We start from the raw sequence: 26,726 nt of genomic DNA, 5'->3' as shown, positions 1-26,726 counted from the left end.
TTCCCAGCACGGTTCCCCTCCAGACTCAGATTTATTTGACACTTGTTAATTTCCTACATCCTAATGCTTCTCCTCTGCCTTCAAAGAAGTCATTAACAGAAGGGGGAGTACTCCCCGTGTGTGTGTGTACTCCCCATGTGTGTGTACTCCCCGTGTGTGTGTGTACTCCCCGTGTGTGTGTGTGCGCACACACAGTTAAAGGTGTTACTTTATTAGAAAAACAGGGAAAAGTGTTCAGCTTATTTATTTTATTTATTTTTTTTATGTTCCAAATGTGATGGGTTTATTTTATTTTACTCTGATTCAAAACCAAAGATTCCACTACTACACAGAAACCAGTATGTTACAAGGTCATGAAAAAGTGTTTTGGGACATGCAGGATGTGATGGACAAATGGAGGGTGGGGTCGGGTCATCTCCTCTGTAACATGACACTACACCTTCGCCGAGCAACCCATTGAAAATAACACTGCAGAACTGAACTGAAGTGTGGCACGAACATGACAACTTCCGGGCGTGCCTTCAAGCACACCTCCCTTAGGCTGGACTCAATATCGAGGCTTCAGTGTGGGGAGGATTAGAGTTCTTTGAAGAAGAAAAAGTTCACACCTTTGAAATTTCACAGAAGAATTTTAAGGCCACAACATAGTGGGTTCATTTCTCTTCACCTCCAGAGACAAAGCTGATGCTTTATTCAAAACCACATTAAGCTTGTAGTTCAAATCCCAGCCCGACCTTGTGCCCTCCTGCATTGAAGTTCTTTCCACAGATTAAAGCTGACAGGGTCAGTTTCACTCCTGGTCGAAGGGTCTGAGGATAACCCAGTCCAATCAGGCTGGCATTATTCACTTCAGCAGGTAGAGAAGTTCTACAATCCAGCTGGTACTTAGCAGAGATGCCGGAACACGTGTTGTTCCTGCCAGCCGTCCACGCGAGGTTTATTGATGTTTCAGTCTTCTTGTTCACCTTCTGGTAGATCGCCCCTCCAGATTCAGTGCTATCGCTCATGTGAGTGTGCAGCTGGAAGTCTGCAGCCTTGTAACCCAGGGCGAAATTATTCTGTGACAGTTTGGATTTGGCTGTGTCAAAACTCGCCTGATAGCCAGCAAGCCAACCTTCAATGGCCCACACAGCCCAGCCATAGATGGTTGGTCCAGAAAAATCTGTCAACAAAGGATATGAATTTGGCATGGTTAAAATAGATCTGAGAACCAAGTCATGTAGTGGAGTGGAATTTTCTACTTCTGGTCATGCTTACACTGATACAGGGAAGGCATCAGGCAACCTAGAGACCAAATACAAGATTTGTAACTATGGACTGACCTTCACCCAAAAGTGGAACACAGACAATACCCTTGGGAAAGAAATCTCTTTGGAGAATAAGTTGGCTGAAGGGTTGAAACTGACTCTTGATACCATATTTGTACCGAACACAGGAAAGAAGAGTGGGAAATTGAAGGCCTCCTATAAACGGGATTGTTTCAGTCTTGGCAGTAATGTTGATATAGATTTTTCTGGACCAACCAGGTTATTTATTTTAAGCCAGTCCATAGAATAGTTTTAAGAGTCAAACTTTACATGAATAAATAGTTGCAAAGAGTCACAGAATCTTCTTGTTTTAATGCAAATGATCTGTCTTGGAGAGTGACCCCATCCATCATGCCTGTATTCTGATGTTACTGGGTGGAGCGCTCTCTAGATGCCTTGCCCTTTATAAATTGACCACAGGTGTGCCAGGAGTATGGAGACCAGTGTAGGGAAGAAGACTGGAGTCCAGGTGTGTAAGCTCCTCAGTGTGGGGAGGGGCAGCAGGAAGGGTTTTTAAACGTTGATGCAGCAAAACAGCAACAAAGTCGATGGTAACAGATTGTAAGTTACCATCAGGTCCTTAGTAAGACCTGACCTCCTACAAATTTTCATTTCTCAAAGCTGCCATTTCCTTATCATTGAGGGGGGGTGATAAAAACAATCATAATAGAAATAAGATTCTGTATAAAAGGCTTTTGCAAACAATAAGTGATCATCCTGAATTCTCTTATTCCTTGCCCTCCTCCCTCCCATCTTGCTCTCCGAAGACAGGCATTCCATCTAGGGAAACCTGAATTGTATGGCCCTCATTCTCGCCCCTCCATGAAGAAAAGAGTTTCCCCAGTGCCCTAGTCACCATCAGTTTTGGTACATGACATTAACTAAGTCAAAAGATGTCCCGTTTAGCAATCACTGCAATGTACTGCGTTCTCTGATATTTCCATCCATGTGCCGCGTTTCTAGCTAATTAGCATTCTCATGTGTGCAAAGTTTTTCATTTCTAATTTTATCTCAAGTACCCTGTTCATATAGTCTGTCCCCTCCTCAGACACATTCACTTAAAATAAAACCACTCTCCCTCTTCGGTTACAGCACTTCTCACATGTTTATGTTGTCAACTTTCCAAGTCTTACTGTAGATGTTACTTGAGGTTGGGGGTGTCTTTTTCTTTCCCAGTATGTCAGACCCTCTTTGCCTTTGATTCCACTGCTCAGCTCTCATCCCTGGGTGCCAATGATATTTCCCGTGCTGCTCAGCCAGACTCCCAAGGCTATGGACAGCAGTATGCCTAGGATGGAAAATGGAGAAAAAAATTAATTAATTAAAAAAACCCAGTGCCCAAGTGCAGTGTTCCAGGCACCGCAGGCCAACACAGAGAAGTGGTCACAGAGCTGCCTGGTGTGAATTCCCTACAGTAACTTACTTCCTCTAATCCCATTTGGTTTATACTGCTCTAAATATCTGGCATTAGAGTTGTGATATAAATCAAGGCTTTCACAGTCACTTAAAAATCAAAAGGGGAAAAAGCCTCTAGGAACCTAATAATAGACCTCATCTACAGGCTGATTACATGACGGGTGTAAGAGTGTTCTGGAGGGGCGCTCAAAACCCAAGTAGGGAACCTCAGGTGAGATGAGAGAGAGAAGCCCAAGGGGACCATGGATTTCTCTGCAAGAACCCAACAAAAAAAGCTTGACACTAGGTGGCAGCAGTGCCCCATGATTGCCTTCCAAATTAAACCGGCTTTGAGATGGGGGGGGGGGGGGAATATCATAATATTAACACACAGATACAACCATATTACAAAATCAGCCCATCTTATTTGACAGCAATCTCGCACCCTCTTCATACTTAGGGTCAGAAATTTGGCATGAATCATTGTAACTCTCTGTTATGTGATCTGGCCGAAGAAAATACCCCAAGTAAATCACAGCAGAAATGGGTAGTTACTGGTATGGGCATCCTTATTTCTCAAAGAATGGGAATCGGATAGATGTTCTGCACCCCAGAGTAAGGAGGTGGCATTAAAGACTTCAAGCAGAACCCAAGGAAGGCGACCCTCAGCCTGTGGCCTGAGTCGGTCACAATTAAGTGTAAGGGTGTTCAGTTTCACAGGTGACATTCAGCGTTGCTGACCAGGATGCTAATAAAGTCAAAACCATCCATGAGTCCCAGCCCAGGACGGTTAGATTCTGGAAACGTTTTTTAATGGCAGAAATCCTTCTTGGTGACACGAGTCATTAGGAAGAGTAGTGCAAAGACAAGACACGTTTCTCAAGAAGTCAGCTCTTTAGTTCTCCAAAGAGATCAATTGTTTTTCTGATGCACCGCTCGAGATGAACTACTGGAGCACTTAATGGGTCTTAAAAAGTGTTTTTGTTCACTTGCTGAGTTACAGGTACCATCTGGGATCTGATTTAAGACCTCAGAAGGGGCGACCCTCATCTCTACATGCCTAGTTTAGCCTAAAGAATTTGGGTTCCACTGTGAATTCCCCAGTGATTGTGCCATTCTGTCTTCTTTTCTCCCCCCCCCCCCCCCCAGGGATGACTGGGGCAAAATAGGACTCGGCAAGTAGAAAATCCGGGTCATATCCAGGGCTGCAACTTTCCGAGAAGCACATTGGCCCCCTCCTCTTCAGACGCTCACCTCTCTATGAGGGAGGAGAGTTTTGATGGAGGGTCCAGTTTTTCCTGGTAAGGAGGAAAAGGAGACCGAGCCTACCATGCTTTGGTGCTGAAATTTCAAGACTGTAGCCCCTCATTTCCTGGATTCACCATTGCGTTTCTATGTATCCCAGTGACCGCTGGGACAAGGGGAACCTAAGAAAAAGAAGGCAGGGGTCTAAAACATTATGAATTGGTCAACCTATTTAATCTTGCAGACGAACCGGCGAAACGCAGGTGGAGTGAAGCTCATGACCCGTTGCCAACAGTGGGCCCTTCACTCCACCAAGATCACCCAGCGATGTGAGGGATGCAGCGTTTAGGACTGCTGGTGTTCTGGAATGCTTCTGGACACAGAATATAATCCTCTCTTACTAAGGTGTGGGGTTTCCCTCTTCTGGTTCCTCCAGTCTGTAATGGAATTATCTAACCCTTTTTGGTCGAAACGGTGAATCCTGCAAATGACCCTTTGTAGGAAGACTAGCATTCACCTATGGTTTCTATTTTCCTATGAACCTTCCCCTGAAATGCCTTGCCTTACACATTCCCCCCAGATTGCTCGGACACCTCCTCTAGGAGTTGGGTGAAATCTGGCTCATTCTATCAACCACTGGCTTCTCTCTCTGCTCCGTTTATCTTTTTGCAGATTCAGAAAAGAAGCTCTCTTTTCTCCTCAAGTCCCTACCCGACCCATTCCGTTTTATATAGGGTTGCACCTGAAGGTGTTGCCAGCACGCCATCTCTCATCACCAGACCCCACTATCAATTCTAGACACCCTTCCTCATTTTGAATTTATTCTGAACGTAGGTTTGTGCGTGATTAACCCTAAGTCAGGACATCGGAAAAGCTTTGTAGCTCCATGCCAGTCGTCATCTTGCCAAAAATGATCTCGAAATAAAGTAAATCGATGTTTATTTTCCTCCCTTGGAGTTAGAGCCTTGGTGGCCCTCTTTCCCACTGGGTTTCTTTCCCAAGTTACGCAGGGGGCTTCTCTCCGGGCAGGCACGAAGAGAGATGGGCAGACGGAGGCCAGCCCCTGCCCTCGCAGCCTCCCTCTGGGTGTCGGAGTCGCCCGGTGGCGTGGCCTCTCGCGGGTGTGTGGCGCGCGTGTCCCCCGCGCGAGCGCCCAAGACTCCTTCCCCAGCCTGCGCACGGCGGCGCCGGAGGCCGAGGAGAGCGCGGCGCGGCGCGGCGCGGGGAGCCCGGGGCCCGAGGCCGGGCTCTGTCTGGGATGGCGCCGTCCCAGCCTCCTTCCCCTCTCCGTGGGTAGGGATGGTTGAGTCCGGCCGCCACGGCAGCGGCTCCTTGTGCAGCTGGCAGCCTGTCTTCTGCGCTCTCCGCCTCCCCTCCCTAGACTGGCTCTCCTCCCCTCGCGCCCCCTCCCTCCCCCCCTCCCCGTCCCTCCCGCAGCTCCCACTCGCTGGCTGGCTCTCCAGCTGCCTCCGCTCCGGGTCTCTCCCGGCTGCGCGCGCTCCTCTCCCCGCCTCGCCTCCTCCCGCAGCCTCGCCGCCTTGGTGCCTTCCTGCCCGGCTCGGCGGGCGCCCGGCCCTGGCCCCGGCCCGGCAGCCCGGTGTCGGCGCTCGGAGCAGCGCAGCCCTGCCTGCAGTGGTTCGGGACCCGATGCTATGAGAGCGAAGCCAGCCGGGAGCCCAGACCTGCGGGAGGCGTCGGATGCGCGGCCGGTCTGGGGACCGGGATCTTGCCCCCGCTCGCCTTGCCCTCTGGTGATTCTCCGGCTCTGTCCGTAGCCCTGCCGTGCCTCGGAGGCGACGGGCGCGTCTGAGAAGAGCCATCGGTGTCGTGCGCGTGTGGAATATCTGCAGACATGACTGCGCGGAGGAAATGCAAGTCGCTGCTGGCGCTGCTGGCGCTGTGCGCGGGGCTCCTCACCGCAGCCAAGGGTAAGGCGGGCTCGCCGGCTGCCGGGGGAGATGGGCGAACCCTCCGAGGCCCCGTTTGCGAACCAGGGGCCCGTTTGGAGGAGGGCAGGGTACCGAGTGGCCGGCCTCCGCCGGTGGCTCTCCGTCGCGGACGCCCGGGGATCGCGATGCCGGGAGGCGGCTTCCATCGCCTCTGCCCGCCCTCGTCTCCCGCGCCCCACCCCCGCCTCTCCTTCCCCCTGACTTGGGCCGAAACGAAATGTCTCTCCTTTCTCGGCGCTGGGGGCTGTTAGGGACAAAGGAGCCAACCCCGAGTTGGGCTGAAACCGCGCCGCGGCGGGCGGTGGTGCCTCCTCGGCGATGTGGGCACGGCGGGTCCGGGTGGCTCGGTGGCTCCCGGGACGTCCTCCCCGGACCCGGAGCGGCTGGGAAAGTGGCCCGGGCCGAGGCGGCCCGGCAAGTTCTGGCCCTCTCGGGGTCCGGGCGCCACGGGCGAAGCGGCCTGCAGACCGGGCACCGCGCACCCTTCCTCCCTCTCCCTCCCACGTCCTCGGCCAGGCCGCCCCCTCCTTCCTCTCCCCGCACTTTGCTCCCTGCAAGTTGGAAGGAGCCGGCGAGGTGCGTGGAGAGAGCAGGGAGACCTGGACGGGGTTCAGCTCCAGAGACAGTCGCCTGCTCACAGGGTTCTTCCCCCCCTGCCATCCCTGGTCAGGGGAAGGAGTGTCCCCGGGTCGCTCCTCGGCTTGGAGCTCCGTGAACTTGGTGTTCTCCTTGAAACGAGTTAGGGAATGTTTTCCGCCAACTAGCCTACGGGCTGCAACCTCGGGACTGGCAGCAGCTCCTGCACTTGTCTATTCTCTGGGAAAGAAAACAAGGTCCCTCTTGATTCAGAGAGACAGGGAGAGAGAGACAGAGAAGAGAGAGAGAGGGGCTATAGATGGATTTTCACATTGCAAAGTACCTGCCCCCATTTCCTCATTGTAGCCTCCTTGGATACTCCCCCCGCGCTCCGTCAATCAACACACATCGTCCCACTCCCGAAAATATCTATATAATTTTTTTCTTTTCCTTTTTAAAGGATGGAGTCAAATCATGTTTTTGTTTTTGTTTTTCTTTTTAATGGCTATTTGCTCTTTCCCATGTAAAACTCCCCTTTCCTCTCTAGATTCTTCCATCTTCTTTTCCTCCCATTTTCTCTTCCTTCAGTGTTCCAGATGCAGGGGTGACTGACGAGGCGAAGGAGGGCTGTCTCTGGTTCCGTAGGAAAACTCCAGATGGGCCCGGCCTGGGGCGAGACGGAGCGACGGCAGATTAGGCGTCCTCTCCACCTGCGTCCGGGGCTGGTTGAGAGCCGACAGCTCGGCACCAGCCCCTCCGGGCAAGCACGGGGGTGTCACAAAGGGGTGTCTGTGGGAATGCGCCCCACGATCCCAGGGAGCGCGAACGCAGGGTTAGTTGCTGGCGCTCAGGGTTGCTCGGGATTCGGGAGCTTCCCGAAGACACCGACCCTCCGCGCACCTGCCCGGCTTGGTCCAGCCGCCCCGCCTGGGGCGCCGCTGACGGAGTCACCGCGGAGGCACGGCCAGCCGAGCCGGGCGGGCGGGCAGCGGCCTCCGGGCGCGCTGGACTGGCTGGGCACAGAGGGCGAAGCAGGAAGGGTCGAGGGCAAAGAGGGCTGTCTCTGGCAGGTGTGCGTCTGTGTGTCGGGGGTCCCACCAAGCCCCTGCGCGGAGAGGAAACACCTGCTACGCAACTCGGCACAACTTCCCGCCCCTCTCCCCAGCGCTCCAAGCCCAGCTGGGCCCCGGCCGCCTCCCGGCCTCGGCAGGCAGCTCAGCCTCTGAGCGCACTCTCGGTTCCCCGCGGTTCCGCGCGCTCCGAGCGCCCTTCCCGGCAATTCGCAGGGCTTGCTGCGCCGAGGGGGCGGCGGCCCTGCCCGGGCTGCTTAATAATCCGCACACTTGCGTGCCGGGCGGATGCCGCCGCCGCCGCGCGGGGGGCCGGGCCTCTGGGCTCGGGCGGGGACGGGCCGGGGTTGCCCTGGCCGATCCCGGGTCAACCCGGCAAGGGGCGCAAAGTCCTGGGGTCCCTGGAGGGGCAGCCGCACGGAAGACAGCCTCCTGCGCGCTGGGGGTCCCCGGTGCCGGCTGCAGAAGCCAAGAAGTGGAACCCAGGGTCCCAGGCCCCCTGGCGTGCGCGGTGCGAGAGTAGGGTGTGTGTGTGTGTGTGTGTGTGTGTGTGTGTGTGTGTATTTGCGCGTAAGGGGCCGAGAGTAGGGTGTGTGTGTGTGTGTGTGTGTATTTGCGCGTAAGGGGCCGAGAGTAGGGGGTGTGTGTGTGTGCGTGTGTGTATTTGCGCGTAAGGGGCCGAGAGTAGGGTGTGTGTGTGTGTGTATTTGCGCGTGAGGCACCGAGAGTAGGGTGTGTGTGTGTGTGTGTGTGTGTATTTGCGCGTAAGGGGCCGAGAGTAGGGTGTGTGTGTGTGTATGTGTGTGTATTTGCGCGTAAGGGGCCGAGAGTAGGGTGTGTGTGTGTATTTGCGCGTGAGGCACCGAGAGTAGGGTGTGTGTGTGTGTGCGTGTGTGTATTTGCGCGTAAGGGGCCGAGAGTAGGGTGTGTGTGTGTGTGTGTGTGTGTGTGTGTATTTGCGCGTGGAGCGGCCGAGCGGCCGCGCGCCCTGCGCTGTTGCTTGGCGGAGGCTGCGGTGGCTGCGCGTAGCTCCCCATCACCCCCGGGGGGTCCGGGGCCGCGTCTCCCCCGCGCCCGCGGGGTCAAGTGGGCGCGCAGGTGGCCGCGTGGGAGCGGGATGCGGGCAGGAGGCTGGGGACGCCAGCGCCGGCGTGGCCCTGCGAGCGCGCTGGGGGGCGGGGGGGGTGGTCGCAGTCCCCTTGGCGAGCGAGCCCGGGTGGCCGAGGTCGGGCCTCTGCCGGGGGGCGCCCGGGCCGCAGGCGCGCTGGAGGGCTTCCCTGAGGAGGAGCGGGGAGCGCTGGGGGCAGCGCCAGCCGCCGCCGCGGCAGCCGAGCCGCGCGCGCCCAGGCGGCGGCTCCCGCGGCGGCGCAGGCGGGCGGCGAGTTTTGATGCGTGGGGCGGAATTCGTGACCTGTTTGCGAGTCGTGAGAGGCTGGAGGCGGCTGCGGTCGCGGTCATCAGAGCCCGGTACCTTCAGTACCCGGGTTGTCATCTGTAGTTGGTTGTGCTTTCGGCCTGGGGTACCCGGGATTCCCTTGTGATACTCTTTTTCTTTTTGATTACTAACGCTGTTGTAAAGGTTGAGTCTCAAGTGTACATACCTCTTTAAAAGCAGCACATTTGCGGGGACCACGGGAGAGGGAAGAAGGCTTGAAAGCCTCTACAATATTCATCTCCTAAGTAGGTGGAATAATTCATTCCGTGAGCACTGAGATTTGCGCCCTTTATCTGCGGCTGATCTACTGCCTGTTTGGACAAAGTTTGCTTCTCAGTTGTGTTTTGCCAGTTTGTGCAGCAAGGAGAATGCAGCTATTTGCAGGCATCATTCAGAAAGTGTCCTAAAAAGAGGCACATATAATAGTAGCCCTATGGGTCTCACCGTAGGAAGCCTGGGAGAGAAAGGTGGAGTGTTTCTCAAAATCCCTGATTCTGAAATTCACCAACCCACCCAGCAAAGAGATTTAAGTATGCCTTGCCAAATTTCCACAGAAACCCTACAAGGAGACAGAGGGAGGGAGGGAGCGGGGTTTGGGGGGGGGAGAGAGAGAGGTGTTTCCCAAACCTGCCAACTTCTATGTGAGTTACCTCAATTCTCATCACCAGGAAGGATGCTAAGACCTTTCATTTGCTGGCCAGGATCCTGATGGCTGGGCCACTGCACACATATGTATATATATACTCTCTCCTGGGGGAGACAGGAACTCCTGTGAATAAGTGGCTTTCGAGGGCAACCCCTGATCACTAAAAAGGCAGGCCATCTAAAAGGAAGTTAATGTTTCTGCATTCATGATCTGCTTAGCAAATCACATTTATTTTTTATTGAGTTGTCAAAGGATTCTGGGTTTTTTTGTTTGTTTGTTTGTTTTTTGTTTTCCAATTTATAACTCTTCAGCCCATAGCTCTAGTGCTTTTGGAGCACCTATATAATTCTTCATTAGGGATTTTAAGTCCTTAAAAAGGTAAGCAAAGGAGAGGCTTTCTTCCTAAGTGACAGGTTTTGTAAACTTGACTAGTAGGACAGTGAGGTCTCATTAAACAAGTCCCGAGGAGCCAATAGCAGGTAGTAAGTGGTGGTAGAATTCCCTCAGGTCTCAAGAATCTCTGCAAACACAGACCTTGAAAGTAAAGGGAATCACTATTTTGATATTGGCTTTCAGCTGGCCAGTCCTGCTTGATGAGAAGAAGGCCAGAACTACAGTTGAAAGTTTGTACAGGGACTTCCCTGGTGGTCCACTGGTAAAGACTCTGCCTTATAATGCAGGGGACTCAGGTTCGATCCCTGGTCAGGGAACTAAGGTCCCACATGCTGCAGGGCAACTAAGCCAGCATGCCACAACTACTGAAAAATAAAAGGAAAGTCCATACAGGCAGAAGCAGCTCCTCCTGGGGGCAATGGTTCCTTAGTCTCCAGTTTTTTGTCTCAAACAAACGCCAACAGGGCTTTGAAAATGTCAAGAAAATGGTTCTGCTTCCTTTAAGAAACAGATAAACAAAGGCTCCGTGGCAGGTTAGCGCTCATTGCAGAGGAAATAGCAAATCCAGTGTAGACATTTCTAAGCTGTCAAAATGCAAATGGCATATTAAATACTCTGTGCTCTACGGAATTCTAAGTGGGCCTCTTTCTGCTGAGCTCACAGTGAAAATAAGCCACTAGGACTTGCATACGTGCGATTTAAACTTCACATTCCCTTTAGCCTTTTCTATTTCTCTGGTGAGGTTCATTTCTCTCTGGAATTAAGAAGTTGATTGGGTACTCCTTGCATAGAGTAGATGACAAAGCTATGTTGTCTTTTAATTTTATTTGTTTAGCTAATACATCAGAAGAAGACATCTGAGTTAAAGGTATAGATATTGTACAGCCTACGGTATTTGCGTCCTTGGGTTACCTGGTCATATTTAAAAGCCTGTTGGTCCCTGTGCCGCTGGAGTAGGAAGCTGGATTACTGGACCAGTAGTGGTAACTGATAGAATCAAACCAGTTTCACTTTGCAGTCAGGCCACCATGGAGACCAGACATGGATAATATTTGAAACAGGAGGATTGGCTGGATGTACCATCTGGGGCAAAGAAACTGACACTTTGGCTGGGCTGAAAATAACTGATCCTAAAGGAAATCAACCCCTTGCGCTTGTCTTCAGTTGCATGGCCACTGGGCTTAGCTCACTGGGTGTCCATTTCAGAACCACCTGTGAGTATGAAAATCAGATAATCATATTTAGGTATTTGCCTAAGTGCAAGGAAATAAGTCTCTTGTACAGTGATGTTAAGATGACCTTAAATGACCTTTGACTAATTAATCTGTCCATATGTAGGGTGGAATTTAGGCCCAAGTATGCAAGTGGATAAGTACCAGAATTAAAATTCCCATTATAGAAAAAAAGAATAGAAGAAAATTTTTTCATTGAACTGGTTAAAACTGACTGATTGTAGCAGCTTGAGAGAAATAATGCACAGCGTGTGGTCCTCCTCCCCCCACCAGATCAACCTCTTTGGATGCAGAGTATGAAACACTTTTTTCTTTTCTTTTCATTTTTGAATTTAGCTGCCATTTCCTTAAACCGTTTATACCAACCCCTAGTTTGGAGGAGAGGAAATGCCCTCAGTGGTCTAGGGAGGCTGCACGGTCTGTCTTTAGTCTTGAACATCTTTGTTCTAGGTGCAGGAGGTTTCATCATCGCTAGGCACACCGTCTCATTTAGCAAAACCTCCTTCTGCATATGCTGGAAACATTCTACTTAGGAATAACATTACAGCAAATTAACTTGATTTAGAGTCACTGTTACTTTGACCCACTATATGTATCTCTTGCTAAAACTTCTTTGGTGAATGAAAAACATGCAGGCGTGGACATGTATTAAAAATAACTACTGTATCTTTTATGCTTCTAATACATTTTGCAATTTATTGGTTGAAATCCTCCTGCTTTATTTTGCACTAGTTTTAGCTCGGGGAAAGCTATAAAAGGGAAAGGGATATTTCACGATTGTCATTCTTTGCAAATATAAATAGAATAAAAGTGATACTTCCATCTTAATGCTTATAATCTTAATGTGATTTTGCCCCATTGTCTGGAAAGCCGGAAGTCATGAATAATGCTTTGTGATTTAAAAATTATCCTTGTTACTAACATGAGATCAAGGGAGATAGAGGCATGAAAGAATCTCGTTGGTACTACTACTTCCCAGTTTTTTTCACAAATGAGTCACATTTAGGATATTATTGCAACCCGAGATCTAAATTACATAAACTATTACCCTGATTCTAAGCACCTTTATTGATTTATTTTCGGGTTGTGTGTGTTTTGTTTCACCTCAGTAAGATCCAAGAAAACCTCATGTGGCCTGTTGGATTAATGTAAATCCAACTGTCTGCCTGATTTATCCGGATAATTTTAAGCCACATGAGTCCCAGTGGAATCAGAGCAGCTTTTGAGGACATCAAGCATTTCTCCAATGTATGTTCTGGGTACTAAACATGTTACCTTTATCATAGTAGATGTTGGCATTGTGGCCTTGATGTCGAGTTTTTGAATAATCTTTTGCAAACTTTGTGTGCATAATAATCACTTGAGGCCTTGTTTCAATGCAAATCCCAAGGCTTCTCCCTCAGGTGATTCTCAATAGTAGTTTTGGGTGGTGTCAGAGATCTATCTTTCTATATATCTATTTATCTATCTTTCTATCTATCTATCTCGACCTCCCTTTCAATAAGAGTCCTCAAAATCGAATAACCTCTTCACGTAGACTTCACAGGCTAATTAGCTCACCCTGATTTCATGACGAATATACTATATTACGAAACTGTGCAATTATTTCAGAAGATTTCTTCTTTATCATTAGTGCCCCCATTATCAGTGTTCATCATTCTAGGCTGTTTAATCTTTTTTTTTTTTTTTTTTTAATGGTTTTACAGCAAAGCTGAGATTCAAGTTCCTTGTCTGTAGTGTTTATATTATGGGATGACTTCAAGAGATAATTGTACTCTTTCATATAAAAATGCCGTACGAATAAATTATTTTTTTTTCTTTTACTGTTTAGTATACTCTGATATGATTAGTGTTACAGAAGAAGTAGCTAAGTGTTAGATTAAAAGTAGAATTATTTGGGGAGTGATCTCTAATGAATTAAAGCCTTTGAAATTAATTGTGAATTCTAAGCAGTCCTTTTCCAGATGCCTGGTGAATCTCTGTGCCTTTCTTCACAGAAACTTACTTATTTCTCCTCTTGTTTTTAAGAGAAAGTGTCTTTATTGATCTTTTACAAGTGAGTAATTGTTTACGTGAAGTTGAGAGTCATGTAAAGTATATGGTGGGCTCTCGCCATTCCTGTTCCTATAAAATTCCGCACCCTTGACCCGAGTTCTTAAAACCAGAGAACTCTCTGAGTGAATTTTCACTTCCTTTTTCTATCAGTAAATGGATAATCAGCACCACAGACCTTTGACTTTTATGCAAATAGAGAATCTTCAGAGATACAGAAAGTTAAACACAGCTCCTTCTTAGGAAATTGGATTCTCCTGGGCTTAAGGATATTCACTTTTCTTTCAAAGAATGAACCAGAGTGTGTTCAAAGGCTGTCAACAATTTTTGTCTCCTTGTTTCAGACTTTTTTTGTGTGTGGTTAGAAAAGTGATGTACTTTGATGTATAATACAGCTGTGGGTAGTTAAGACTTGCAGGGTGTGATTGACACTTCGTACATAATAGAGGAGGGACCCTGACAACATAAGAAGGGTCACATTTTTACAAGAAATAAACAAAATGGAGCAGATACTTCCCTTCTTGCACTAGAAATGTAAATTTCTTCGGCATCAATCTTGCCTTCCTGTCCTCTCATTCTTGTTCTCCTTTCTTTCAAAATATAATTATTGTGAACAATTTAAGTCAAATCCAGCCATTGGAGTTTTCTCTTTTTTATGGTGCTGGCTCTAGAAATGAGGTTGCAGTTTATGTGTGGGCTACCTGCTCAGTAGGGGTGCTCTCTTTTAGATGGAAACAATATGACATTTTCTAAATATAAATCCTTATACTTTAAAAATTTTTTTGTAGATAACATCAGGAGAAAGTCAAGTGGGAAAAATCATCTCATTATTACATTTAAGCATCTAGAAGGAGCTGCTATCATTTGAGGGAAATGTATGTCTCTAGTCAACTACTGTGCTTAGCAATGAAGACCTAGGGGCCAGAGAAGAGATTTGGGAAGTCTAGACTCTTAAATAGGTTTATAGTCACCCTTCGGCTCACTTGAAGCGTCCCAGCAGGTGGCCACTAGAATCGCTCAAGTCAGTATCACTGGAATTCACAAGTACTTGCTATTTACCTACACACTTTAACAAAGAAGACTGAATCTGTGACGCCCCTCCTGGAGCTTACATCCTTCAAAACAGAAACAACAACAAAACTAAAATAGCTTGACTTTGATTAGCGTTTATACAAATATTAGACTGTGTCAGAGACATTAAAGCTCATGCGGATGTTGGAGAGGAGTTTGCATAAGAGGTGAGATCTTGATACAGCCTCTCAAAGAGTGGAGGAGAAAGAACAGGGACAAAAGGAGTGGGAAAGAAGGTGAGTGAGAACAGGCCCTGAGGAAGTACAGCCAGACACCGCCCCCCACACTTTTTTTTAAAGCCCAGCGAGGACCAGGTTAAGTGTTGAGCGTGTCGATGAACCTATAAATATTGATGCTTGATGGAAGACTCCTCAGAAATTCTTCTGTGGGTCCTTAAAGCTAAAAGACCAAATGTGAAGGCATGTAAACTACTGTCCTAAGACTATTTCCTGAAATAGGAAAATATACATCTTTTTCTTGGCCTTCCCTCCTCCTTCCCTCATGCAGCCAGTGGGTCAGACCCTACCCTTCTTTGGCTGGGAATCTATTTCTTGGAAATGGGAATTTTTGTTACGTGAAACATCTTTCCCCCCCAAGTTCCAGGATTGTTGGTGTAACTGTCGTGTTTTGTTGTAATGACCTCCAGAATGTAATACAAACAGAACATTGGGTAGGAAAAAAAGCGCTTTTTGGTTTACTGGCAGTGTGTTTTGGCATCCTAAGTACTATATGTACTTGTGCAGAATACAGCGTGTTTCCCCCAAACTGACTTTCAGAGTGTTTCATAATCCGGCTTCATCTCTCACGCTCTGTCTCTATGCTTCCTCCTGGTGACTCCAACTTCAGCTAAATCAGTTTAATGCACATCCTGAAATGCACCTTGATTCCATTTATCCCAAGCCTAGCAGCTTGAGTTCGCTTCTACTTACCTCTCCCGTAAGCCAGTCACCCAATCACTCCTTCATCTGAATTTCTTTGTTACTTACTGTGTTTCACGATGATCTTTCATAAGATTGTAAATTGAAAGTTTAGGATCTTCTAAAACAAAACAAACAAACAAGAACATTGCTGGTTTTGTTTCTGTTTGTTTATATCATTCTTACTTCATAGATTTTTTTTTTTTATTGAAATATAGTTGATTTACAATGTTGTGTTAGTTTCCAGTGTACAGCAAAGTGATACTTCATAGATCTTAACATTTGCAGAATCGAAAGACATTCTTGGAACTGTCACACTGTCATCATGCTTCCTTATACGTTCACTATTCCTTCAATGAATAAACAACTGTTCTCATATACCTGATTCTCTCCATTTTTTTGTGAGTCAAATTAATGTGTTGAAAATATTTTGTGAAAGGACTCATAGGAAAGAGATGACCAATGGAAGGTATCAGTAATGATTTTTTCAGGTCACTGTGCATGATTTATTTATTCACATACCTAAGCTAGAACATGTCAAAATAATTAGCTTTGAAACACTATATCCAAGTTATTATTTTGCCACCCTTATTTGATTCATTCATGTTTCTTTCTCATAATTGTTTCTCTTTGTATACAAAGTAAGGTATCTGGGCTGTTTGCAATTTTTCTTCTTCTAGTGATAATAATTTAATGATATTAGAGCGTGTTCAGATATGTCAACCTACAATTGTCATTTTGATCTTCATGGCTATTTTCTCTCTCTGCTTTTTAATTTAAAAGAATTATATAAGAGGATTACAGAACAAAGAAGAACTAATCTCTTTCTTTTACCACTGCAATTACAAAATTACTTTCCCAGTGTTCTCTAGTGGCAACAAGACAAATAGAAGAGACATGGTGTCAGGGTATTTAAAAAATGAGGGGTATTCTGACCCGAAAGTACCAAAACTACAGCCATGCCAAACTTGGGGGTATGATTTATAGCTCCTGGCAAATGTGTTTTTCTTTCAATTTTGTGATGGGTGGACAATAAGAGGCCTTTTAAAAAACAGTTGTGATAAAAATAATATGAAGTGTTACATGACAAAGTGAAGTGATGATGGGTTTTCTTACTTTTATATGTACGAACAAAACCTGTGAGAAGGAAAAAAAAGTACATAAATTGGAGATCTTGTGTCATTTATTTAAGCCTTAAAATCGGAAAAAGAGGTTTGAGCCACTTTTTTTTTATGCCTTTTAGTGAGTGTTCATTCTTTGTCCCAAATTAAGGAGGAATCGAGTCAGAAAGTGGAAGATATTCACAGCAAGATCATGTTATGTTGTCCTCTGTTCCCCACTTTTATCCTCCCTGCCGGACCAGACATCACCAGGAACAGTTAAGAGCTAAAAAATCGAGCTGTGAAGGACGAGTGGAGGAGGAGTCTTCCTTCTCAACACTGTATCAGCAAGCTATTGCTATGTAACATTATTACCGCAACCCAGAAGCTTAAAATAGCACAGAGATAGGATTATAGTTTCTCTGTGTCGGTGTCTGTGTACAGAGTAGCTGGGTCACACGCCCTCTGCCTATGATCTGACAAGGCTGTAATCAAGGTGTTGGCTGGGACTTTAGTCTAACCTGAAGCTCAGCTGGGGAAGGAGCCAGTCCTGAGATGACTCAGGTGGCTGGCAGAATTCCATTCCTTGTGGTTGTAGGACTGAGAGCTTAAGTTTATTGCTGGCCATTGGCCAGAGCTCACCCTCAGTTCCTTGAGAGGCCGTCATGGTTCCTTGCCTCATGGGGCTTCCCAGCATGGCTCAAAGCCAGAGAAAGAGAGAGAGACTCCAGCAAGTAGGGTGCTACGGCATTATATGTAATCATATGATCATGGACATGCAACCATGTGTAGCCCATCACTTTTTCCATTATTCTGTTGGTTAGAAGTAAGACCCAGGTCCTGCCCACCTCAAGGGGCAGGGAACTGTACAGGACATAAACATCAGGAGGCAGGGATTGTGGAGGCCACCCTAAGAGTCTGTGCACCATGGTGTCCTAGAAATATATTGATATAGAAAGAGCATCATTCAGTCAATAAGCAAATGGCCAAGGACCTGATTAAAAATGGGCAACAAATATAAATATTTTATAGAAAGAACAAACATAAATGATAAATGTAGGAAAAGAACCCTAAACTTATTATTGATCAAAATAACATTGAAAAATGAATGTTATATTTTCCCCAATGCATTTGTAAAACTATACTTGGTATATCACATGTTAGCAAGTACATAGAGAAATCACTTCCATACACTATTGTTGTATATCTAGAAAAATTTAGGGAGGAGATAATTTGGCCATACCAATCACAATTCTAAAGTAGCAGATATTTTAGCCCAGAAATGTGATACATCCTTCAGCAATATATGCATATTCATTTTAGCCCTCTCTCTGATAGTGAAAAATTAGAGCTTAAATGTCAGTCATCCTAAAATAGCTAAATAAATTGTTCTATAGCACACTGTGTTGCCTTTACGAAAGCATGTCGATGATAAAGGATTAAGTTGAAAATTCAAAATAGTATGTATATGCCATTCCCATTTTCATGTAGGGAAAAGTCAAGTTACCTCTTTACACATGTAAAAAGATCTGAAAAGATGCACACATTATAGCATTGGCGTTTAAGTGTCGTTTGACTTTTTTGGGTAACTATGTCAAACTTCTCTAAATAAAATAATAGTTCTTAAATTGAAAAGAATTACCTGGGGTGGGGGGGGTGAAAGACAAGTAGCTTTTATCAGATCATGCTGATGAGCAGAGATAGATTATAAGATTTTTGAACTTGAAGTGACCTTCAGGTTTATAAGTCCACTCTCTTTTACTTGTGTCCAGAGAACTTGTGTCTTGCACAGATTCATAGGGAAAACTAAGGCAGAACTGAGTCTAAGCGAACATTCCTCCCATGGGAGCCCACATGCCTCTTGGTGACCCAACTCTCCATCTCCCCCACCCCCGCCATCCCCCTGGTGTAAGTACAGCAGCAGCACTGAGTAATAATCTCCTGACATGATCGTCCGTGAGGACAGTGTGGCTAGGAATGTTCTAGGCTTAAACTAAAAACCTGATATGATCCTAGCAGCTAGAGAAGCACAGCATTCAACCTTCATACTCCTGAGATGGTCCAGAACCACTGGGGGCACTGCAGGACCCTCAGTAGGATGGAAACATGTTAGAAGATTTAGCTACTTTGTTAAATAGTTACCTGCCATAATTTTTTTTAGGTCAAGAAAAACACAGTGCCACAATGTCACCTAGCTGGTGCTCCCTTTGTGTCCATAGTTAATATATTTTCTATCAACGATCATTTGGAGGACACATTTGTCATGGAAGAATATTTAATTCCGAAGAGCTCAACACTTGAAATTCCACTACACTGAAATCTTTTATTTATTGGAACTGCTCCAATTAGTACAATTAGACAGTTGCCTGTTTGCATTTCTTAATGATTAGAAGCACTTGAATCCTGAAATCACTCCACAGAAGTGAGAACCAGTTCATTTTTTCGATTGACCATTAATGTCGGAGGATAGAAATTGTCTTAAGCTTTTATGTGCTCAGGGTACCATTTTGGACAGGATATACAGAAATGCTGTGTTTTATGTGTCTGACAGCATCCTCCAGGCAGCTAAACAGTTAGGGTTCAGTCTCCATATCTGCCCCTAGTAGTATATGCCTTAAAGGACATAAAACTCTCTCATACACTGTATCCTCATCTTTGCACAGAGCTGTTAACTGGACTTTAATAAGGATTCGATGAATGAGCACAGATGAAAAGCTTAGAACGGTACCTGGCAGTTACTAATCTAAAGTAAATGGTACAACTATTTTATTATGGCAACTAAAATATTAGACTGTCAATTCTAGTTATGGCCACAGAAGTAACATTGGGGAAAGCCCAGTTTTGCTGGAGAGAAATTATTTGTAAGTGGAGATTAATAATTTAATAATTACATTTGTATGTGAGTGTCTTATATTTTTATAAGAATCATCCTGATGCTAGTTTCTACAATTCTTTGGGATGTTCAGAATACTTTTACATTCGCGACTTCATTGACAGATTAAAAAAAAATATATCGATTGCTCAGTAAGGTCAAGTGATAATCGGATCCCCGTCATGATTTGGCCTCATGCCTCACATTTGGGTTGAAAAACGTTAAATGCTCAGTACAGTCACTTTGAAGAAATGTGTTTTAAAGTCATTTATGACCAGGAAGCCTTGACATTTGAAGTGACCATGAGAGAAACAATAAAAGAAAAGAGTAGAAAACTTTTTAAGATAGCATTGTCTGAAGGCTCATTGGCTATATTCTTGACACCATGCGATGCTTTTATATTCTGAAAGAGTTTGTATATTTTTTCTAACTGCATAGTTTTTCCTAAGAAAAGTATCTGAGGTTACTTTTACAAAGAAAATTTGAAATACCACACCTTGCCAAGTAAGCCTGTGAAAAAGCCTGCGTAGGTGAGGTCTTTGCTAGGCGGCGTAGTAAACATTACCTTTCTGAACGTGAAGGACAATCAGTGGAATTGGAGAGTCTGGAAGATTACAGTGTGTAAAGTTGTTAGGGCCCTGTTCATTGACTTAAACTCAAACCCCTGCCATAAAGATGGAGCAGTCGGTAGCGCCAGGATAGTCAGGCTCTGGCCCTTTCCTTCTGGTCTAGGCTTCCCAGTTTACCCAGTTTAGGGTCTCATCACTTCAGTGTGATTGACCATTGAATTGAAAATCTGCCATACCTCCTCCTCCTGCTCTAGGTCTGAATACCTGTGTTGACTATTCAAAGGTAGAGTCTCTCAACAAAAATAATCAATAAGCAGTCAATAATAAGAATAGAAAAGAGTTTTATTTGAGCCAAACTGAGGACTATAGCCCGGAAGCCAGCTTCCCAGATAATGCTGAGGAACTGCTCCAGAGAAGCAGGCTTTTCAGCACAATTTCATGTCTTGTCAGAGCAAAGAACATTAAACAAGTCAGGGATACATTGCTTCAAGTTTTCAAAAAGAACAAAAAACAAAAAAACAGATCAGTCTGTACACAGAGAGTCAGTATGGCTTTGGCTCCTGGGAAGGGAATCTTATCATTGAAGAAGGATCGGCATTGGCCTCCCAAGAAGGAAGGCATTTCATCTTTATTTTTAACATGGACATTCTTTAGTTCTGGTCAATGAAGTTATTATTTAATTATCTTCTTTAATAATTAAAGCAGGTGTACAATGTATGTCTGATAGACCGCAAACGGGCTGTTCTAGTCAGCACCAAATTCAAGTTAACCCATGTATAAGCCAGAATAACTTCCCCACACCTTGATATGTGAACATTTCTTTTATCAAGTCCCAACGTGTGAAAGCCCCAGTTAGAGTGACTCAGGTCCGTTCTGCATGGTGGTTTGTCCAGCGTCACGTGATCAAGACTTTCAGAACAGGCAGCCCAGGACCCCAGTGGCCGATAGCAAAACATGAACCCTTCAAACTCAAGGGGGCCCGGTCTGCTATCCAAGGGACCGTCCGTCTCTCCCCATCCAAAGTGGCCAATTGCAGCCAACATCGAAACCTGCCGACTCAGCCACTCTGGAGGGCCTGCAGAAGAGGAAAGGGAGGCCTTGGTGCTGGGGACTCGGTGAACATGGGAGCGAGTGGGTGGATTAAGTACTGAAAGGTTGCTCAGCCGGTTCCTGGCAGGCCAGCCCTCTGTGTCCTCAGGTGGGGTCCTGCCTCAGGCCCCCATCTTCCATGCCCACTGCATCTTCTCCAGTGAAAGCTAACTCGGCAGCAGTAGAACCTGTGCTTCTGCAGCTTAGTTTTAAATGGAGTCTGTAACAGAGACGCCCATTCAACATTTCTCCAGCAAGCGTGACTCCAGACCTAGGTTCTGCCTGTCACATGGGGCAGTAGCTTTGCGAGGGTGTACATCAGCAGAGTGATTTCAGTGAGACCCACCTGAACGTGGTCTTGAGTGAGGTGCTGTCTGGGTGATCTTCTCAGGAGCTCTGGGAATTTAAGTTTTTAGGCCACTTTTAGAGCCCAGGAAAGAGAAGACATTGTTCCCCAATGTGCAGGAGACCAGGAGTATGTACTCACCGCTCACACACACACCGGTTTCCTTTAGCTTGAAACCCTTTGGCCTCTGCCACAGGATTAACTGCTAAATGAGCTTGTGCTGAGCAGTGCTGTGTTTTGAATGATGATGAAACTTCTTGCCTTGCTTCAGAGAGTAGAACTTCACGTTCTAATCTGATTTTTGCAGAATAACTCATATTCTATTTGGCTATTCTTGAAGGAGCTATGTCATCGATTAATTTTTTTTCTAGATAGAAAATAGTTAACAAAAGTATAAATCTAATGATGAACAATTATATAGAAAGACTAAGAACCAGTGGTTGAGGAAGACATGGTCCATGTAGAGAATCGCACCAATATGACTGTTGGTAGTAAAATTTGTATAAAAACGAGCACTTCACCAGCACTTACCATGGCCAGTTCTCATGCATACGAGAGACATCTGGCAAATTTCAGTATTTGGAGAAAAAGGCAACAACAGATGCCCTGATTCCACCACTTCAGAAAACACTGGATCTCCCTGTGGGTCTTCTTTGCTTATTGCTGACTAGTGATGTGTCTCAGCATATCTTTAAGCACTGTTGCACTAAAGCGGCACTTACTTTAATAAATATTTGATAAAGAGGCCAGTGGAAGGAGTAGATGTGTAACATACCTACCATATCCAATTTATTCCTAAAATGACACATTTCCAACAAGTGCATGCTGGGCTGAGTGTGGGGATGGCATTATTCAAACAGATAGTTCTGAAGCAAAATACCATCTTAGCTTGTGTAGGATGGAGGTGCATAGTTGTAGGTAAATTTCAACACACGGTGCATTTGTTTTAAAGCTATTTTTAATATTTTTAAAATTGAAGTGTAGTTTATTTACAATGTGTTAATTTCTGCTGTGAAATTAATAAAACAAAGTGATTCAGTTATACATATATATATTCTTTTTTAAAATATTCTTTTCTATTATGGTTTATCACAGGATATTGACTATAGTTTTCTGTGTAAAGCTATTTTTAGATTATTGGATTCTTTTAGACAAGGTAAAAATATCAGTCCAAAGAATTTTATACATATTGAACTTTATGCATGCAGAGAGCTAGAAACAATATGTAATACTAGAGGGGCAGTATGAAATCATTCTATATGTTTTTAATAAAATTATATTCAAGAACAAATTGCTGTTTTTGCATTTTGTTAAGATGCCTTCACTAATTTAGTGCAGTATGTAAATAGAGGAGGACATCTTTTAAGACATTTGAAAGTAAGACAAGGAATAGACAACTTTTGAGGTAGTTACCCATATACTTGTAGATACATTGTTAGAGAGAAAGAAACCATGATTCGCGATAGCCCCATAATAATTATAAACCAATTTTAGACCCTTATGTCTAGGAAGTTATTACCTGCAACTGAACAAAAGCTCCATTCCAAACTAGAAAGGCATACCTGTCCACTGTACAAGGATTCCTTTTTCAATCAGATTTTCTCATAGTAAATAAAATTGTTTTCTTTTGGAGATAGCCAATCTGAGCAACTTAGGAAACAGTATCCATCCCTCCTGATCACTTATCGCAGACCCTTCTGGGCTACAGAGGCAGGGTCCACTCTTTATTTTTTCTTTCTTATTATTATTGGCAATTGTGTATACACAGTTGATGACTGTCACAGGTTGTCGTGGTCTTTGCCATCACAACACTTGGCTGTGGTCTGTGCACACGGGATACACATTGGGGTGCATATATCTTTTTGAATTAGTGTTTTAGACTTATTCAGATATACACCCAGGAGTGGAATTGCTGGATTATATGGTAGTTCTGTTTTTAGTTTTTTGAGGAACCTCTATATTGTTTTCCATAGTGGCTGTATTAATTTTTCTAAGGCAAAGGAAACAAAAGCACAAATAAACAAATGGGACATAAACTTAAAAGCTTCTGCACAGTATAGGAAACCATCTGCAAAATGAAAAGACAACCTACTGAATGGGAGAAAATGTTTGCAAATGTTATGCTAGATAAGGGGTTAATATTCAAAATATATAACAGCTCATACAACTCAATGTCAAAAAAAAATGACCCAATCAAAAAACGGGTGGAAGATATAAATATACATTTTTCAAAAGAAGACATAAGATGGGCCGTAGGCACATGAAAAGATGCTCAACATGGCTAATCATCAGAAAAATGCAAATCAAAACTACAATGAGGTATCACCTCACATGTGTCAGAATGCCTATTATCAAAAAGACAACAAATAACAAAAGTCAGTCTTATATTTGATCACAGAGACTTTTTGATTTCTCACTACATTGGGCAGGAATAAACTCTGTAGGTTTCAGTAGAAGTCAACAATATTTTTATGTGTTTATGTTGGTTTTTAAAGTTACATGTATCATTTAAATGCTAGAAAGAGTTCTGGAACCCAAACTAGGAAAAGTAATGCTTCAATACAAGCAAATCTTATTTTCAGTGCAAGTAAATTTCACATAGATTATTGAAATTCATGCAAATGTTTAGTCAACTAACTTTATTGAACATCACATATAAGACAAGTCCTGTTCTAGTTGCCATGGGTCCAAAGTAAATGAGATAAAGTCCCTGCCCTCAAGCATTTTACATTCCAATAAAGATGATTTTTCTCAATAATGTGATCAGAATAATCAAAAAAACACTAAAAAATGGTGAAGCGTGCTAACAAGATATTGGATCTTCAAAGAAGAATCCATGTTTCTCAGTACGCTGTTACATTTAATAAATACAATATAGCATGAGTTTCTTTTGATTGCCCCAAAATTCTGAATCATTTAGGTTTTATGCACTGTTTTCCCTTCTTTGTGATAGCCTTAAAAGGATGAAAATTATGAAACAATAGAATCAAATTCCACAGAAAATCCAAATGATTTTTTTTAATTGATATAGTTGATTTACAACGTTGTGTTAGTTTCAGGTGTACAGCAGAGTGATTCACTTATACATATATATTTATTCTTTTTTAGATTCTTTTTCCTTATAGGTTATTACAGAATATTGAGTATAGTTCCCTATGCTATGCAGTGGGTCCTTGTTGGTCATCTATTTTTTATATACTAGTGTGTATATGTTAATTCCAAATTAACCTATCAAATGAGTTTTCATTTGTAAAAATGACAGCTAAACCACACAATATTTACAAGGCTATACTCCAAAAATAGGTGTCAGTACTTTCACTCATTCAGTGCAAACATTCATGCAATGTCACTTTGTTTCAGACACTAGGAAGAAAAATTCATGAGATAAAGTGATTAACAAGACAACATAAAACTCCTGATTTTCTGGTGCCTATAATTTAGACTTTGTAAATCTTAAGTTTTTTTAATTGAAGTCTAGTTGATTTAAATATTATATTAGTTTCAGGTGTACAGCATAGTGATTCAGTATTTTTATAGATTATAGTCCATTTAAAGTTACTATAAATATCGACTGTATTCCCTGCCCTGCACAATATATTCTTGTAGCTTGCAGCTTATTTATTGTAGCCAGCAAAATGTGTTTGTATTCATGCAATCTCAGGGATGAAATTCCCTGCCTAACACAGAACTTCTTTATTCGGGGTCCTTGAAAGAAATTCAGCGATTTCTCTTTGAGTATCATCTAGCGTCCTATTCCAGGGTTTTATGATGCCCTTAGGGGAAGAATCTGTATCTCCACACCCTGAACCAAAGTCTACATCGCTGTAACCTCTCCACGTGTGGTCTCACCTCTGTCTCTCTCTGTCAACGTAGAGAGACAGTACTCCTCCTTTCATCAGACAGATCTGAAAATACTGGGAAACGTATTTTATATTCCTTACCTTCCTCTCCTCAGCTTTTTATCCCCTCACATTTTCCCCCCAAGTCCCTTGAGACTTTCTTCAGTTTTTGGCTGCTTCTTTTGAGATAAATATTGATCCCTAATAACTATTTATTACACCTAAAATACATGATGTCTGCTCCCAGTGAATGGCTTTTATGGAAAATATCTTATAAATAATCAAGTACTAGTATGTCTGAGTTAACAGGGTTTTAAAGGCTACTTTTCCCCTCTTAGAAATTATTTGGTTGAGTCAACTTATCTTCCAATTCTGTATTTTCCACATTTAATAATGGGAATTTTATTCATTTTGGAAGAAATGTAGTTTACAAAAGTTGATAATATTTATACAAGGGATGTGAGAATAGAAAATAAATTATTTCAAAAATATTTTTCAGCTGTATATGTGCGAGGAAATAAGAATAATCTTATACATTTTTGTGCATGCCTTTGCAATTAGAAATTATAGTTTTGAATGTGCGATAAACATAGCCTACTGTTAAATACATTTCTGACTTAAATCTCAAGAAATTAGGTCAGGTAAAAATAAATCTTCCTCCCTTTCCTTCTTTAGTTTCATAATAATTATGACAAATAACACCCATGTTCCAACTTTCACTCCAAAAGACTAGAATTAAGGAAATTTGAATTATTGTAGTGTTAGAAGAATGCCTTCTCAATATTCCTTTATGAAATGGTGTCTATTTTACCATATGGTTTCTGAGACTGGCTGTTCTGTAGGATCAGAGTTAATTCATGATTCAAGAATGGATGTGGAGGACATTCATACTAAAATCATTTTTAAGAGCTTTTATGTAAAAACTGTTTTTAATCACTATGAACTTTTAATATAGGTTATTTGATAGCATTAAATCTCATTTTTCAAAGATGCCATCTTTATGTCACTCTATTTTTGGTTTTTGTGCTCAAAAACTATAGATTATAAGAACTGAAAGAGACCTTAGCTTTCATTTTGTTCAGTCTTAATTTGGTGTATGAAAGAAGTACAATCCAGATGAAAAAAAAAAAAAAAAGTCAAGAACAAAATGAAGACTAAAGTCCAGATCTGTCACTTCTCCCCAAGTCACAACCAGATGCTCCCCTCCTGAAACTACAGTTAAAGTTGTCAAATTCTCTTCTGAATCTATACATGTCACAGGCACACACAGAATTGTAAAGTAAATCCAATCTTTGTTACATAATGGTGCATTTTGTCACTTTCCTTTTCCGTGAGATATTGAAATAACTTTCTAAAATGTATGATACTTTTATTTTGGTGATTGAAACTAGGAAGTTATCTTGGTTTTTGAGATCCTGTAGATGGTAAATTCTCTTCTTTGGTTTTATAAAAACCAAAGCATGACATTTGCTTTGTCACAGAGTCCAAGTTGTGAATTAAAATGGCATTTTCCAGGCTATTTATACATAAGACTTTATTTAAATCTTTTTTATGATGTGTTCAAATGACACAGTCACAAACACTTTCTATTATTTCATGCAGTAGATCTATTTCTGATAACAA

The 26,726-nt window shown here is 43.8% G+C and overlaps 2 protein-coding genes across 2 annotated transcripts in view; one reads left to right on the top strand and one right to left on the bottom strand.

The window, feature by feature from the left end:
* Positions 1 to 335: 335 nt before the first annotated feature.
* On the bottom strand, positions 336 to 2,563 carry LOC103012727 (voltage-dependent anion-selective channel protein 3-like). Its single transcript, XM_007188993.2, has 2 exons — positions 2,441 to 2,563; positions 336 to 1,162 (listed from the first exon to the last, which is right to left on the bottom strand). The coding sequence occupies exons 1-2, from the start codon at positions 2,526 to 2,528 to the stop codon at positions 705 to 707; spliced, it is 546 nt and encodes a 181-aa protein (XP_007189055.2). The 5' UTR covers positions 2,529 to 2,563; the 3' UTR covers positions 336 to 704.
* Positions 2,564 to 5,584: 3,021 nt separating this feature from the next.
* The window catches only part of CSMD1 (CUB and Sushi multiple domains 1), a 1,828,277-nt gene continuing 1,807,135 nt past the window's right edge, over positions 5,585 to 26,726 (top strand). Inside the window, exon 1 of the mRNA XM_057537433.1 lies at positions 5,585 to 5,875. Coding sequence (XP_057393416.1) covers positions 5,800 to 5,875 — 76 coding nt within the window. The 5' untranslated portion in view covers positions 5,585 to 5,799. The remainder of the gene's footprint in view (positions 5,876 to 26,726) is intronic.

Source organism: Balaenoptera acutorostrata, chromosome 21 (assembly GCF_949987535.1).
Source record: "Balaenoptera acutorostrata chromosome 21, mBalAcu1.1, whole genome shotgun sequence".
Taxonomy (NCBI): Eukaryota; Metazoa; Chordata; class Mammalia; order Artiodactyla; family Balaenopteridae; genus Balaenoptera; species Balaenoptera acutorostrata.
The sequence above is the reverse complement of the archived record's forward strand: the minus strand, read 5'-3'. Positions and strand labels throughout refer to the sequence as shown.

Coding starts and splice junctions, on each gene's coding strand:
- LOC103012727 (XM_007188993.2), bottom strand. CDS start 2,528: ATGAGAGCTGAGCAGTGGAATCAAAGGCAAAGAGGGTCTGACATACTG. Junction 1,163..2,440: donor AACCTCAAGTAACATCTACA/GTAAGACTTGGA, acceptor CTTTGTTGACAG/ATTTTTCTGGACCAACCATC.